Source organism: Amblyraja radiata, chromosome 7 (assembly GCF_010909765.2).
Source record: "Amblyraja radiata isolate CabotCenter1 chromosome 7, sAmbRad1.1.pri, whole genome shotgun sequence".
Taxonomy (NCBI): domain Eukaryota; kingdom Metazoa; phylum Chordata; class Chondrichthyes; order Rajiformes; family Rajidae; genus Amblyraja; species Amblyraja radiata.
In genome coordinates, this window is record NC_045962.1 from 51,830,021 (window position 1) to 51,845,028 (window position 15,008).

The 15,008-nt window shown below is 41.8% G+C and overlaps 1 protein-coding gene across 5 annotated transcripts in view; it reads right to left on the reverse strand.

The window, feature by feature from the left end:
• The window catches only part of als2 (alsin Rho guanine nucleotide exchange factor ALS2), a 92,314-nt gene that overhangs the window by 22,726 nt on the left and 54,580 nt on the right, over positions 1 to 15,008 (reverse strand). For 3 of the 5 annotated variants that reach the window (XM_033024513.1, XM_033024511.1, XM_033024512.1), the window contains 3 exons: positions 13,700 to 13,864; positions 7,834 to 7,947; positions 1,445 to 1,556 (listed from right to left, as the gene is read on the reverse strand). In XM_033024513.1, the coding sequence (XP_032880404.1) occupies positions 1,445 to 1,556; positions 7,834 to 7,947; positions 13,700 to 13,864 (391 nt within the window). The remainder of the gene's footprint in view (positions 1 to 1,444; positions 1,557 to 7,833; positions 7,948 to 13,699; positions 13,865 to 15,008) is intronic. The other 2 variants (XM_033024516.1, XM_033024514.1) reach the window with 1 other exon arrangement.

Sequence of the window (15,008 nt, forward strand, 5' to 3'; positions counted from 1 at the left end):
ACACATGTGCTGCTCAGGTGCAACTGGTTAACAATTCCAGAAAATGGAGCCAGACATCAATGAACTGACTGACGGACTAACTATTGCTCGCTCGTCCTGCAATGTGCTACTGTAGAATGATAAAATCTCATACCTTTGAGCCAGTTGAAGTTTACGCTTTATCTTCCCCTTTTGTTTGCATCAAGAGGGCATGACAAAACAAGGGATCCATGGAGCAGCTCCAAACTTCTTGCACCATATGTCCCAAAAGCTTACAATGAAGTAGACCCACTCAAGATAACTGCTCCTTGGCTCAAGTGTGGTCCGTACACCAATAGGACATTTTTGTGGCGAGACCAAAAGGGAGAATCATAGGTCAAGGTTCAAAAACTTGTGAGCCAATTCAATGGCTTAAAATCACGAGGCAGCTGACAAAGGAGACATGCTGCTAACAAAACGACACAAAGTGCTGGAGTAATTTAGCAGGTCAGCCAGCATCTCTGGGGAATATGGATAGATCACTTTATAAAACCCTTCTTCAGACTGATAACAAAGCTGAGTTGAGTTTGACCCAAGGTTCTATGCCACAAGCACAACTTCCTCAGAAAGCATTTTCAAATCTTGGACTAATTCCTCTCAAAAATGTAACCAACTTTGGCGCAACCATCCCAAAGGCAAAGTGGTACAAATAAATTTCCGCCCACCTCGTTCTGACAGTGTAAGGTCAATCACCCACCATGATTAAATCTGAATAAATTATTTATATTAGCCTCATCAAAATTAAAGATCTTTTCTTAACTTTCTGTAGTCTTCTGGAATAAGCCCAGTATTTAATTTCTCCTTATAACTGTAAATCGATCCTGAAAACACTATTTTACACAAATTAAAAAAATACTACTTTACTCTTGCATCCCAATTCAAAAAACTTAAAATGCTGGCAAGTCGTTTTGTGATTTTATCTACTTGCACCCATTTTCAGGGAAGTATATATCTGAATCCAAAGGCCATTCCTCACGCAGACCTCCTAGTGTGAGGTTTTATTCCCTGATTTTCTTCCACAATATATTGCTTCATGACTCCATGCCATGGCAGCTGCCTCATCTTTACTCATACCAAATTTAAATTTATTTTACTAACTTAATTCTTACATTTGACAATAACCCAATGTCCAAAAAATGTCATGTATTTTAAAGACAATTGGACATGTGTTGTTACCCCTTTGTTGAGGGTCACAAAACTAGAATATTAAAACTGTTCACAGATGCTTCTTGATGTGCTGAGGCTAGCATTTTGTTTTGCTTCTTTATCCCCTGATGATTATGGTACCACACAGCTTGAAAACTGAATGATCATTACTGAGATAAGGGGTATTTTGTCACAGGGTCTCAGAGTTTGGATGTCAACTTCAGTAGGAATGAATTGGACTGAGTGGTCACCTTTCCATGTGATGCAGACAAAAACTCACCGTCATTTTGTTACTGCTGAAGGCGCCTTCATAGTACAGACCAAACTGAGTGACCACAACTCCATTGCCATGGCGAGCATCATCCAACCACATGCCCATGTACTTCTCACCTCTGTAACAAGGGGAAGAACTGTTGTAAATTTGTTAATCGAGATTAAGGTTGAAGGCGTTTTGGCAAATTTACAAAAGGAATTAAACAAAGGAACATGTAGGTATATCAGAAGAAGGAAGGAACCTATTTGGTCAAGGACATCAAAAAGATCTAAACATCAAAAATTAAGTAAACTAAATGAAAGGAGCAGGCAGCACCAGATGAGCAAAAACAAACAAGGTTATCAGAATTAAATGATTTGTTGTATCCAGATCCTCTTGTGCCAACATGCTGAAAACATTTGTGATACCAAGCAGACTTTCACAACAAGCGGCCACATCCAACGATAACTAACTGCAAGGATGCATCAATATTACCAATGGATTAGCAATTACACTGTCTGTTATTCCACATCAATGCAATTCCCAATAATTCTGGACATCTGCTGAGTAATATAATTGTCCTGCATACACATTGTCATGCCAAAAAAAAACAAACCTGCAACTATAAACAGAATTTAGTGTGGGAAAACATTCACAGATCTGTAACCAGCCAGAAAATGATAGCAAGCCAAAGGAGATTTAGTAACAGACATCATAAAAGTTTGGCTTCAAAATAGAATTGAGAAGTTCAGGGAATTTGAGCTCGGGAGTTTGAAGTCCAAAATATCAATGGTAGGGCAAAGGAATTGGGGGTCTGCAATGAAACACTGAGGTTTGGGAAAGATGGTGGGTGTTGTGGTTGGGCTGGGGAAAGTAGTAATTCTGAAACAAAAGACAGGTCTAGAGGCATTGCAGTGGGGAATTAGGTACCAATAAGGAATACAACATGACATTAAGAATTTTAGATTGGAAACATTAAAGGACAGTGTGCTATTGTGGAATGATGTGAATGCAGGATGATAGGCAAGTAGCATGGTGCAAGATGGAACATTGACAGCAGAGTTTTGGATGAACTGATATTTAGAGGTTGTATGGGAAGCTGACCATGTGTGTGGAGATGGCATTAATATGGATGTTTCAGGAGTTGGATTAAAGTAGAGTTACTTCAATTTTTATCGCGAGATTGGCAAACTTGCCACTATGCATGGTTGGGATAAGTAACATGGATGAAGGAGAAATTAACACAAAGCTATGCTGACAGTTATTTGAAAAGGAGTGGGAGAAGGCTTAAGCAGAGCCCAGACAATGCTGTGGACAGGATGAACCAAGTGATTAGTTTATCCATTGTACATCTATGTTATTCTGTTAGATAATAAACGTGGAAGTGAGTTGCCTTTTTAATGATGACAGAATTGGTGCTAAAGGGACAACCAGTCTTAACTTGATGTAGTTGTCCAAGAGGGTGTGCAGTCTGTACCAAGGATATTGTTTGTGATGAAGGCTTAAGATGTTGAAGGGAAAATCCAGACTAAGATGAGTCCAGTGGTCTGATAGAGGCAACAGAGTGCAGTTTCCCCAGCGTAGATTTGAAATCTAATGTTCTGACCTTTTATAGTTGTCACTAAGTTGAGACTCAGATTTGAAACAGGAAGTTGGAGCTCCCGAATAAAACTATTGCTGCAGGTACTCAGACAAAAATTAAACAGAATGGGAGGGTCTCACTCTAAATAGATTCAGATTACTTTATTCTCTTATACATCAGGCTGCAATTAAAATTCCTTGGTAAACACAACAATAAATACAATGACGTGCAATACAGCAGAATAGTGGAAGCCTGTAGTGCAATCCACAGTAGAGTAGAGTAAAAAAATAACAATACTGGAATAACCAAAAGTATGTGGCAGCATTTCTTGGAAGGGGATGAGGAAGAGGTGATTGGTCTGATAGCTGATGCAACATACCATGAAGATGGACTGGATGGAAGGAAGTGACAAGCCTGTGATGGACTGGACTGAGTGTTCTCCAACCTCTGCATGTTCCAGTGGTCAAGAGCAAAGCAGTTGCAATGCCAAGCCGAGATGCATCCTGTCAGAATACTTTCAATACTTTCTCTGTAGCAGTTTGAGAGAAGTTATGGACATTCTAAATCTTCTCGGATGCTAAGAGCACTTCATGGTGGAACAGCAGTAGTTATAGCCCTGTCTCACGGTGCGAGTCCACCCACGAGTGATCCCGAGTGAAAGAAAAAAAATCAAACTCGTGGTTTTCTACGAGATTCCAAGTTTATGTTCACGAGTTTAAACGAGTTCCCACGTGTATGTCTAAGTTTGCCGTTTACTTCTCATTTCTGCAATGTACCAAGTTCCTTTCCCGAGTTACCAAGTTCCTCTCCCGAGTTACTCTTGAGCCAACGACTACCGACGTGTGGAGAAATCATCACATGGTAAAAATGATGCCATGCAGGTTTTTCTTTTCACTATAAAAAGCCTCCCATGTTTAAATTTCTTAGGGTTATGGAATCAAGGGATATGGGGAGAAAGCAGAAACTGGGTACTGATTTTGGATGATCAGCCATGGTCATATTGAATGGCAATGCTGTCTCGAAGGGCCGAATGTGATCACTTCCATTATGTAGAGAGAACGTTAATAGAGATTCCATTCCGATTACATTGCGCTTTGTGCAGGGATCAAATCTTAGCCCAAAGTGTACATTAGGCGGCGAGGATTAATTTCAAAACTTCAAATGATTTCAAACAGTGTTTTATCCGAACAACGGATCGGGGCAGATGCCAGCCCCTTTAAACATCACGAACAGCTCAGTGTGAAGTGGTGCTGGAATTATGTATGTGAAATAGTCTTGGGAATTTTATTATCGATCCTAAATGCTCTATTTAAATTATAGGTCGTTTAGTTTGTTGTGAAGTGGCGCCGGATTTAACACCTCAGTCTATTAAAATTGAATTATCTCACTGAACGAAAACATGCAATATGTTTCCAGGCAAATATCCAGTGGTTGAGAATTAAAGAGCAGTCATTAGTGTTTTTAAACGGGCGGTTGTAGTCAATAATACGGTAACCGAATGATATTTATTCATTGCTAGAGGGGACGATGTAAACATAGGAGGTTAGTGAGCAACCTCTAACATTAACCGCTCCTCGTACAGTTTTGTTCCCTCTCTGTCTGTCCCTCCTCCACCCAAGTCGCACCAGCTTCTCGTTTTCACCCAACGAACAGCAAACAATGGTCTGTTTCCTTTATCATCTTAACATTTTTGCATTCATTGTTCTTTATCTTTCTACAATACATCATCATCTATATCTCTCGTTTCCTTTACCAGTCTGTCGAAGAGTCTCGATCCGAAACATCACCCATTCCTTCTCTCCAGAGATGCTGCCTGTCCCGCTGAGTTACTCCAGCTTTGTGTCTATCGTCACCCTTCTTCAGACTGTTCCATTGTATTGACCGAAAACGAACAATGTGACAGTATCGTCGACTTAATGAATGAAATGAAGACACGCGGAATTAAATGGACTTGGAATAACTGGGACGGTGGGGTTTTATCGAAAAGTGACTACATGAAATCGGTGGAAGTAAACGGGCAGGCGAGGTTTCGGGTCAGGGTCCTTCTTTAGACTCCATGACCCGCTGAGTTCTTCCAGCTGTCAAATGGAGACATGGGGAAACCACAGATGCTGGCATGTTGAGCGAAACACAAAGTGTTGGAGCAACTCGATGGGCCGAATGGCCTAATTCTGCTCCTATGACTTATGAACTCGAAGTAAGCCAGCGGGTCAGGCAACATCTGTGGAGGGAATGGATAGGCAATGTTTTGGATCGGGTCCCTTCTTTTCGAGCCGAATCAACATCTGTCCATTCCCTCCGTTGATGCTGCCTGTCCCGCTGAGTTACTGCAGCGCTGTGTGAATTCCTCCAACACTTTGTGTGTGTTTTATGATCGTGATTCCCGCATCTGCCATTTCTTGTCTCTACATAAACTAGGACTCAGCAACACTGAGTGTTCTAACCGGGAGATTATGTTGCTGCTGCCAAAACAACAGTTGGCAATGTATGCACGGTAGATGTCACATTGCGTGGGAAACGAGGTATCCAGGGAGACAGACGCAAAGTGCTGGAGTAACTCCGCGGGACAGGCAGCATCTCTGGACATTTATAAAGCATTACATTTTGGAACACAAGGAACTACAGAAGCTGGTTAAGAAAAAAAACAAAGTGCTGGAGTCAGGCAGTATCTGTGGAGAACATGGACAGGTGACGTTTCGGGTGAAAGAAGGGTCTAAAGTTTGAAGAAGGATCCCGACCCGAAACGTCACCTATCCAAGTTCTCTGGAGATGACTAATCTTCAACATTTCACTTCTGGCACTCAGACCAAACCCACGAGTTACTCACGAGTCACTACGGTAAATTCACGAGCTACTATGGTATTACAACGAGTTTAAAAGTTTCAAATTTTTCCTTCAGGCGTAAATTTGACTCGTGGAAATTTTTCAACATGTTGAAAAATGTTCACGAGTTAACAAGTTTCCAGAGTACCTGCCGTTAGCGTTACGAGTAGTTAAGTTACATCCACGAGTTCAGACGTTCCCGCTACGTTAATTCTATGTGATTACCACGAGTTTGATTTGTTTTTAACTCGGGATTACTCTGGGTGGACTCGCACCGTGAGACAGGGGTTTTAGGAATGTTAACACTCTGTCTTCAGAGAGTTGACAACTAAACAGTCGTCCGAGGCAATCTTAGCATTGACTTGGGATGGCTTGTTGATTACCGAAAAATGGTAGAGATGAATCCCTTGGTCGATAAAAGGGACGGTATCTTAAAAAAGATAATGCAGGTCAAGGAAGCAGAATTGAGCTATGACCATCACATCACAGCATCACGAAGCATTGACTAAAAAGTAGATGCTTGTTGCTTTTCCCCTTGCCTGGAGATTTCTAGTCCATACAATGGAGAAACCATTATTTCCCTTCCATATTTTTCATAATTGACTTGATCGTTGAACAAAATGTCCTTCAGAAACATCCCCCAAGCCAGGTAAATGGTCCTCTTCCATTCCAGCAGAACGAGACCATTTACCAGCATCAGATTAAGACCTTCTGGTGCTTTTATCGGGTGTTCAAGTCTAATCCCAGGGATCAAATTGGAGGGTCTCTGGACTAACACCATGAAATTGTATCCATCCGACTTGAATTGCCCTGCCCAATGCCCAAGAACAGGATTCTCTTTCCCAGCTCCTCATGGGCCAATGAGCTAAAGGGACTAATAAAATACATGCTCAAGGTGCCCTCAAGCACAGAGGCATTTACACCAATGACAAGAGAGTCATCTGTTAATTGTTCAACGTATTACCTCCCGATCCAAAAAAACATGTACCATTGAGGCCCGTCGACTCAACGCTAATGTCAAAATCTGGCAGTTCAGAAGGAAGGGGATGTACCCGAGGTGGCAAAACCTACCTCACCAAGCAACAACAGCCAATGAACGAATGCATCCAGCATCAGGCTTCTCAATCACGCAAAGAGCCATTGAGCCCGAGAAAATTATTTCTCCATTACAAGAACTGCCATTCGGGATATTCAGAGGAATACAGGGGTGATCTTAAACCCAAGCTTTATTAGCTATGTGGATACAACATGCTTTGGAACCATGTGAAAGCATAATAGATGAGGGGATAGGGGATAATACCACTAAATCAGTATATACCGTTATTAACAGCACTATTTCTTTTAGTTTGCTGTGTGCAAAGTTGATGTTGTATCCATTGCAAAGGCTTCTGTGAAAACGTCATAGTTTGAAAATAATTTTACAACATCCTTAAGTTATAAAGGCATTATGAAAATGCATGCCCCTTTTACACAGTTATCTCCTGGATTTGATGACTTTCCTCATTGAGGCAGTGAGCCAGTAGAGAAAAACTCCAAAGTTACATTCCTTAACCTGCAATAATAGTCGGCTCATTTCAAACAGGCTGTCATTTAGAGAACTTTTAGTCGGCCCATCACTCTCGTGAAGAGGATAACCTGATCACACATTCAATTTCTAATTACATCTATATTGAATGACAGGCTCACATTCACTTCTCGAAATCAGTGGCAAAATGGTGGCTTTGGCGAGAGTCTGCATATTTAACCTGACAAGATGAATGGAGGAGAGGCAGGCTGGTGCCAAGGTTGACGTGAATGGAATTGGGCAGGTGGGTTCAGATCTGCAGTCACTACATGAGATTCTGGCTTCACAGCAGCGCCAGGACCAATATTACAGTACGAAGAGCCAAGCTTCTTAGCTTAACTGTTAGTTTTCAGCCAGGAAGGGCCATTAGATAGGGTGCCATGCAGGGGTGATGTGTTCCATGCATAGGGGAAGAGAAGTGTGCAGGCAGATTGTGGCTGGGCTCACCCGGTGCCTCCCGCTGGCTGGTCACGGAACTGCACTGATGACGGCACCCGAGACGTCCATGGCCAGGACCATCCCACCCTCCTGGTGGAAGCAGGACACGTGGCGGCGGGTGTCCTGCAAGGGGGACAAGAACAGTCAGAAATGTGGACAGGATACAAAGCACAAAGAATGGATTCCTGCCATATCCCCCAGTTCTTGCCCTCCTGGTCAAAGTCATGACAGGGGGGTTGGGGGGTGGGAAAGAAACAGGATGGATATTTCAGCTTCCATCCACCTCCCACTGCCAGTGATCTTCCACATGCAAACCCAGAATGAGAATGAAGGAGTTTGCCACGGATTTGTTGCAAGACAGATTCTATCCACATGAAACACAGCAAATATACACCAATCAGGAACAGTTTGCTTCACCACCCCTGCCTACCAACAATTCCTTGTGATCAAAACTAATGCTGTCATATGGATCAGAAGTAAAACAAGGCACAGGGGTTGCCCTTCATGGAAAACTCAGGACTTTATTCATTAAGTATCCGGAACATATTTACCACTCTTCAGACAGTTGTTTTGCAGTGACAATCTTTGGTGCAGATGCAAAAAGTCCAGGCAGAAACAAATGGGACAGGAGAGCGTATTATAGGCATCCTATGACTTGTTTGGGACTGACTGCATTGAACAAAGAGAGCAAAGAGACAATGTGCCCAAGAGAACAGGAGAGATGCAGAGGTAGCTTATGCGTTGGTGAAGCAAGAGCGTGGCCAATAGGCAGCTCAATGGCTGCAGTTATTTGAGGATACCAAAAAGGACCTGTACAAATCTCCAGGTTATGAAATAATTGGTTAAAATAACAAATGTAAGCTCCCCATAATAAAGGGGATATAGTCACACGGAGTCATTCAGTGTGGCATTAAAATAAATCAACATAGAAACATAGAAAATAGGTGCAGGAGTAGGCCATTTGGCCCTTCGAGCCTGCACCGCCATTCAATAAGATCATGGTAGATCAAAGGACACAAGGTTTGATTATTGGGAAATTTTATTTGGAAATTTTGTAGGTGGGGTTGGAAAAATCACCTCACAACTCTGAAGTGCTAGGAATTACGTGGTGTTGCATTGGGGAGCTTGGAGAAAATTGATGCTGAAAGAAAAGGATCAAATATGTATTTTGTGTCCCTTCTTTACATGTAGAGACTGGATATTTCTGAATGGACTTCACACGATTGGTTTTGTATTTTTCCCCCACAACGAAAAAAATACCAAAAGCTTGGTAAAATTGACGGATCTAACGACGTATTCAGAAACAATGGACCAAAAAAGAGCTTCATAATGCCTCCTGGATTTTCAGAAAGAAATACAAGTACCACACAAATATAGATATCCAGAGCTGTATAAACACCCACTCGAATAACACTCTCTTCACTTACATGCACGGCTTCTGGTCACACACTCTTCAAGATACCCAAATCTCTTCACTTTACCGCAGAATCAGAAGGTCAAGGATTCAAGTTTTACTTCTGAAACTTTTTAAGCACAGTATAGTACTAAGGAAGTGGTGCCCTAAGTAGCACTCAACTGTCAAAGGATACCAACTATAAACCGTTTACATTAAATCATTAACATTGGTACAGATCACTTCATTGTCATATTCCTGCTTTTTGGACGTTATCTACATGCACATCACCTCCTCTGGTCCTTGCATCAAATAAAATATACTTCAGAAGAATTTGTTATGCTGGAGAGCAAGATTGGACACCTCATGGTTGTAAAATACTGTCTAATTGGTGACTAATTTGTTTCCACTAATTAGTATTTTACAGCCATGAGAAACCTTCAAAGGGAAATTGATAAATATCTAAAGAAAATACTTTAGGGATATGAAGTACTAGACAGAGTGGATTGCATTTTAAAACTGACACTGATTCAATGTCAAATATATACTACATTTGCACTTCTACTCTTCAATTCTATGAAAGCTGCAAAATAATTGCGTTCTCCGCTCAAATTTATAACATTATGTAATTTTAGGAAAATAAATGGTCACAGAGCTTTTCTTCGACTAGATGTTGAATTGAATCTTCATTGCATTGTGTTTTTGGTGTTTAATAATATTTCACTCACATCATTACACTTCAGAGTACTTAATTCACTTAGTAACAACCCAGGTATGTCCATGAAAGATGTCAATAAATGCAATTCCCTTTCAGCAATATTTTCTGCAACTAAATAGCAAACTATTCATTTATTATCCTTTCCTTTCTGGAACAAAGTAATGGAATAAATATTGCACAGCCAAAAATTCTATTCCACTTCTGTGTGAACTATTAATCTACATCATTTAACAGTATTTATCCAGAAGCTCCATGCATACGAAGTGACACTGTATTATTGTTAATGTATTGGAATTGACCCATCACATCAGAATTCATCGTAGCCCACTACATGTAGCATACTATCACATACAGTGCATTCAGAAAGTATTCAGACCCCTTCACTTTTTTCCACAATTTGTTACGTTACAGTCTTATTTTTAAAAGGATTAAATTCATTTTTAAAAATAATTCTAAACACAATACCCCAGAATGAAGAAGCGATTAAAGTAATTAAAAATAAATAACTGAAATATCACATTTACATCAGTATTCAGACCCTTTACTCAGTACTTTATTGAGGCACCTTTGGCAGCGATTACAGACTCAAGTCTTCTTGGGTATGACGCTACAAGCTTGGTGCACAGCTATTTTCAGATCCCTCCAGAGATGTTCGATCGGGTTCCAGTCCGGGCTCTGGCTGGGCCACTCAAGGACATTGCAGACTTGTCACAAGGACACTCCTGCGTTGTCTTGGCTGTGTGCTTTGGGTCGTTGTCCTGATAGAAGGTGAACCTCCACCCCAGTCTGAGGTCCAAAAGGCTCTTGAGCAGGTTTTCATCAAGGAACTCTCTGTACTTTGCTCCGTTCATATTTCCCTCAATCCTGACTAGTCTCCCAGTTCCTGCCGCTGAAAAACATCCCCACAGCATGATGCTGCCACCACCATGCTTCATCATAGGTATGGTATTGACCAGGTGATGAGCAGTGCCTGGTTTCCTGCAGACGTGATGCTTGGCATTCAGGCCAAAGAGTTCAATCCTGGTTTCATCAGACCAGATAATCTTGTTTCTCATGGTTTGAGAGTCCTTTAGGTGCTTTTTGGCAAACTCAAGTGGGCTGTCATGTGCCTTTTACTGAGGAGTGGCTTCTGTCTGGCCACTCTACCATAAAGGCCTGATTGGTGGAGTGCTGCAGATATAGTTGGCCTCCTGGAAGGTTCTCCCACCTCCACAGAGGAACTCTGGAGCTCTGTCAGAGTGACAATTGGGTTCTTAGTCACCTCCCTGACCAAGGCCCTTCTCCCCCAATTGTTCAGTTTGGCCGGGCGGCCAGCTCTTTGAAGAGTCCGGGTGGTTCCAAAGTTCTTCCATTTAAGAATGATGGCGGTCACTGTGCTCTTTGGGACCTGCAATGCTGCAGAAATTGTTTTATACCCTTCCGCAGATCTGTGTCTCGACACAATCCTGTTTCGGAGGTCTACAGACAATTCCTCAATTCCTTCATCTTCATGGCTTTGTTTTTGCTCTGACATGCACTGTCAACTGTGGGACAGGTGTGTGCCTTTCCATTTCCACTCAATTTAATTTACCACTGGTGGACTCCAATCAAGTTGCAGAAACATCTCAAGGATAATCAATGGAAACAGGATGAAACTCTATTTTGAGTGTCATAGCAAAGGGTCTGAATACTTGTAAATGTGATATTTCAGTTATTTCTATTTACTTTGCAAAAATTTCTAAACACCTGTTTTTGCTTTTTCATTCTGGGGTATTGTGTGTAGATTGATGATTAAAAAAAATGAAATTAATCCATTTTAAAATAAGGCTGTAACGTAACAAAAATGTGGAAAACATGAAGAGGTCTGAATACTTTCTGAATGCACTGTATTAAGGTGTCTCACCTCATCTTCTACTCCTAAGGCTAGGGTTAGAAGTTAAGCATGGGTTCAGTTGGGTTTGCAGCAGAGTTTTGTTGACGTTTAGTTTAGTGATACAGCACGGAAACAGGCCCTTCAGCCCACCGAGTCCACGTCGACCAGCGATCCCCGCACATTAACACTATCCGACACATACTAGGGACAATTTTTTTTACACATACGCCAAGTTAATTAACTTACATATCTGTACGTCTTTGGAGTGTGAGAGGAAACCGAAGATCTCGGAGAAAACCCACGCGGTCACGGGGAGAACGTACAAACTCTGTACAGACAGCACCCGTAGTCGGGATCAAACCCGTGTCTCTGGTGCTGCAAGGCAGCAACTCTACCACTGCGCTACCGTGCCTGGAATAGATTCCAGGGAGCTGGGAGGCATTGGGGGTGGTAAAATTGTAGTCTTTGTTAGATAGGTGGTGTTTGGAAGACATCAAAGAGGGGTATGCAGCAGGCTGATGAGTTCACCGAGCTGAGCAGCTTTAGGGACCCCAAAGATTGAGGCTTGCAGCACCCCCTGTTCAGCACTGAATCCAGGCAACATCGTTCCAGGAGTGCTCAAGATGGGCACCTGATCTTGGCGCTCCTGCATCCAGACAGATATAATCACTCGTGTCTCCAACACAGAAATCACAATGGGGATGAAAGTTAACTCACAAGACGAAGTACCTGCTCGAATTTCACAATTAGTGCCACTTGATCACAAACACAGTTTGTCAATTTTTCATCACTTGGGGCTGAAAAATATTCCACGCCCAACCATCCAAATGCCAGGTAAGTACAAGAAACTAAACGTGGTAGCGACAGTGTAATGTTGCAGCTGACTGCAGTCACATTATTTGGACAATATTACATTATCGATTGTGGAAGCAAGCTCACACAAATTGGCAGCTGCATGTCCTGCAGTTCAATAAAACCAAGTAGTATTTCTTTGACTGAAAAGCACTTTGGGATGTTCTCAAAGGGAGGTGTACGGTGCTATATGAATGCATCTCTAACATTTCCAAAACCGCCACCATGACCAAGCTTTTTTTAATCACCCTTCAAACTATCTCCTTTGGCTTGATGTTCATTTGGTCTGATTCTACACATGAAGCATTGGGTTACATTTAGTAACATTAAATGCATTACATTAAATATATTCGATAAAGCTCCACATCATAGATTAATAATGTGTTCTCTTTAAAAAATAAAGGAGTGCATGGTGTGTTCAAAGGAATATGCACAATGGAACAATCAACTATTCAGGGTTCTTGAATTGGCTTAAAAAGAATCCATCTGACAATAAAGTAATTGAATCTGGTTAATCCCGTGGACGCATCCAACCGAATACTTGGAGGTGGCTAGTTTGAACAGATCTACAGTAACAACTATTGAACAAATCTAAAAGCAGGTGTAACTCAACGGGTCAGGCAGCTTCACTAGAGAACACAAATAGGTGACGTTTCAGGTATAGTTAAAAAGACCTGAAAAAGCAGGTCATGTTTGCCTAAGGAACAAGAGTTTTCTCGTTTGGTTTCAAGCTTCCTCTCTGGTTTCATTGAGATCTTCTGCCTCCAGTTGGTGACAAAACCTGCATCTCCACCCCTTCAGCATTGGAATGTCAACTGTTAGAGCGGTTCATGTTTTATTTTGCAATTCCAAAAGACACAGAGGACATGTTACAGATCAAGTTGCAGATTTGGCAGCACATAGCACACATAAAACAGCCATAAGCCAGGCATTAACCCCCATATTTCTCTCCTGGGATTAATAAAGTTCTATTGTATCGTTCTATCATATCGTATAAATTACAAATAGTGCTCTTTGACTCACATAGAAGGAGATCATGTTGCAAAAAGAAATCCATTACCTTGTGATATCATCAAATACTCCGTAGCCCATTTTCTTGTCTTGTGCCCACTGGCCAATAAACATACTGGGAAAGGATGATGTGAGTTTGCCACTTCGGAGCAACCCATGCCCATGACGCATGTTATCTTGAAAACTGCCCTCATACACCTCTCCTGTGGCACATCTGTGAGGAAAGAGAGGGGGCATTGGTAAAGGAGGGCGTGAGAGGTCAAGGTAGCCAGGAATGGAAAAGCAGAGACAACTAATCATTATTCAGCTGCCACAGAAAGCCAGTATTGGACATTGGTAAAACACCATGCTTGATATCAGATAAACCATCACCTACTTTTGGATCTTTCAGGCCCTTGTTCTGTTTGGGATCTTCGATGAAAATGCTCAAATCAACAGGTGAACATGAAGTTGCTGAATATTTTTTAAAAAGGCGTATGACTAAATTAATTTGTTTTCTCTGTGAAAACTGAGTCAACGATAGAACAAGGAACTTCAATCATTCTAATTCGGTATGGCAGGAATATCTCATTCAGCTCAAACCTGCATTCTGTCTATAGCTGATCTGCATCTAATCTTCATCCCTTGTTGCCAATTAATAATCTGACCAATTGCATAAAAACATTTAATTTATTAAGGAACTAATAGTCTTTTGGTTGCAGAGGGTCCCAAACACTGGCAGCACAGCCCAATTTCTCTATTCATCTGTTAATCTCTGTTAGACAGCTTGGAATCAGGCCCTTTGTTTCAACTTGCCCATGCCAACCAACATGCCCCATCAACACCAGTCCCACCTACCTGCATTCGGCCCATATCCTTCAAAACCTATCCTATCCCTCTGGTAGAGCCCCCTAAAGACTGTGCATTTGCCCAATCCATTCCCCTCATTATTTTGTACACCTCTATAAGCTCATCCCTCATCCTCCTGCACTCTAAGGAGTAAAATCCTAGCCTGCAAACCTCTACTCAGGGCCGGCCTTAGAGGGTGCGGGGCCTAATTGGGAACAATTTTGGTGAACCCCAGATTCCAAGCCAAGGTGTGTCAGCCCAGTTATTTAGTATATATTATGAAATTGTACACTAGGTGCTATCAGATCCGATTCAGATTCAGATTCAACTTCACTTGGCGGCCAATCAAACGCTGTCTCTAAGGGGGTTGCATCCAATCACCATGGATTATACACTGTGTGAATCTCTCCTGCTCCCTCCCGTTTGCCTGTCAGTAGCTCCGCTGGCTTCCAACCTTTACCGTAGCAGCTAATTATGTGATTGGACACAATGTCCTTGGAAACAGCGGCTGATTGGACGGGAGACGACGT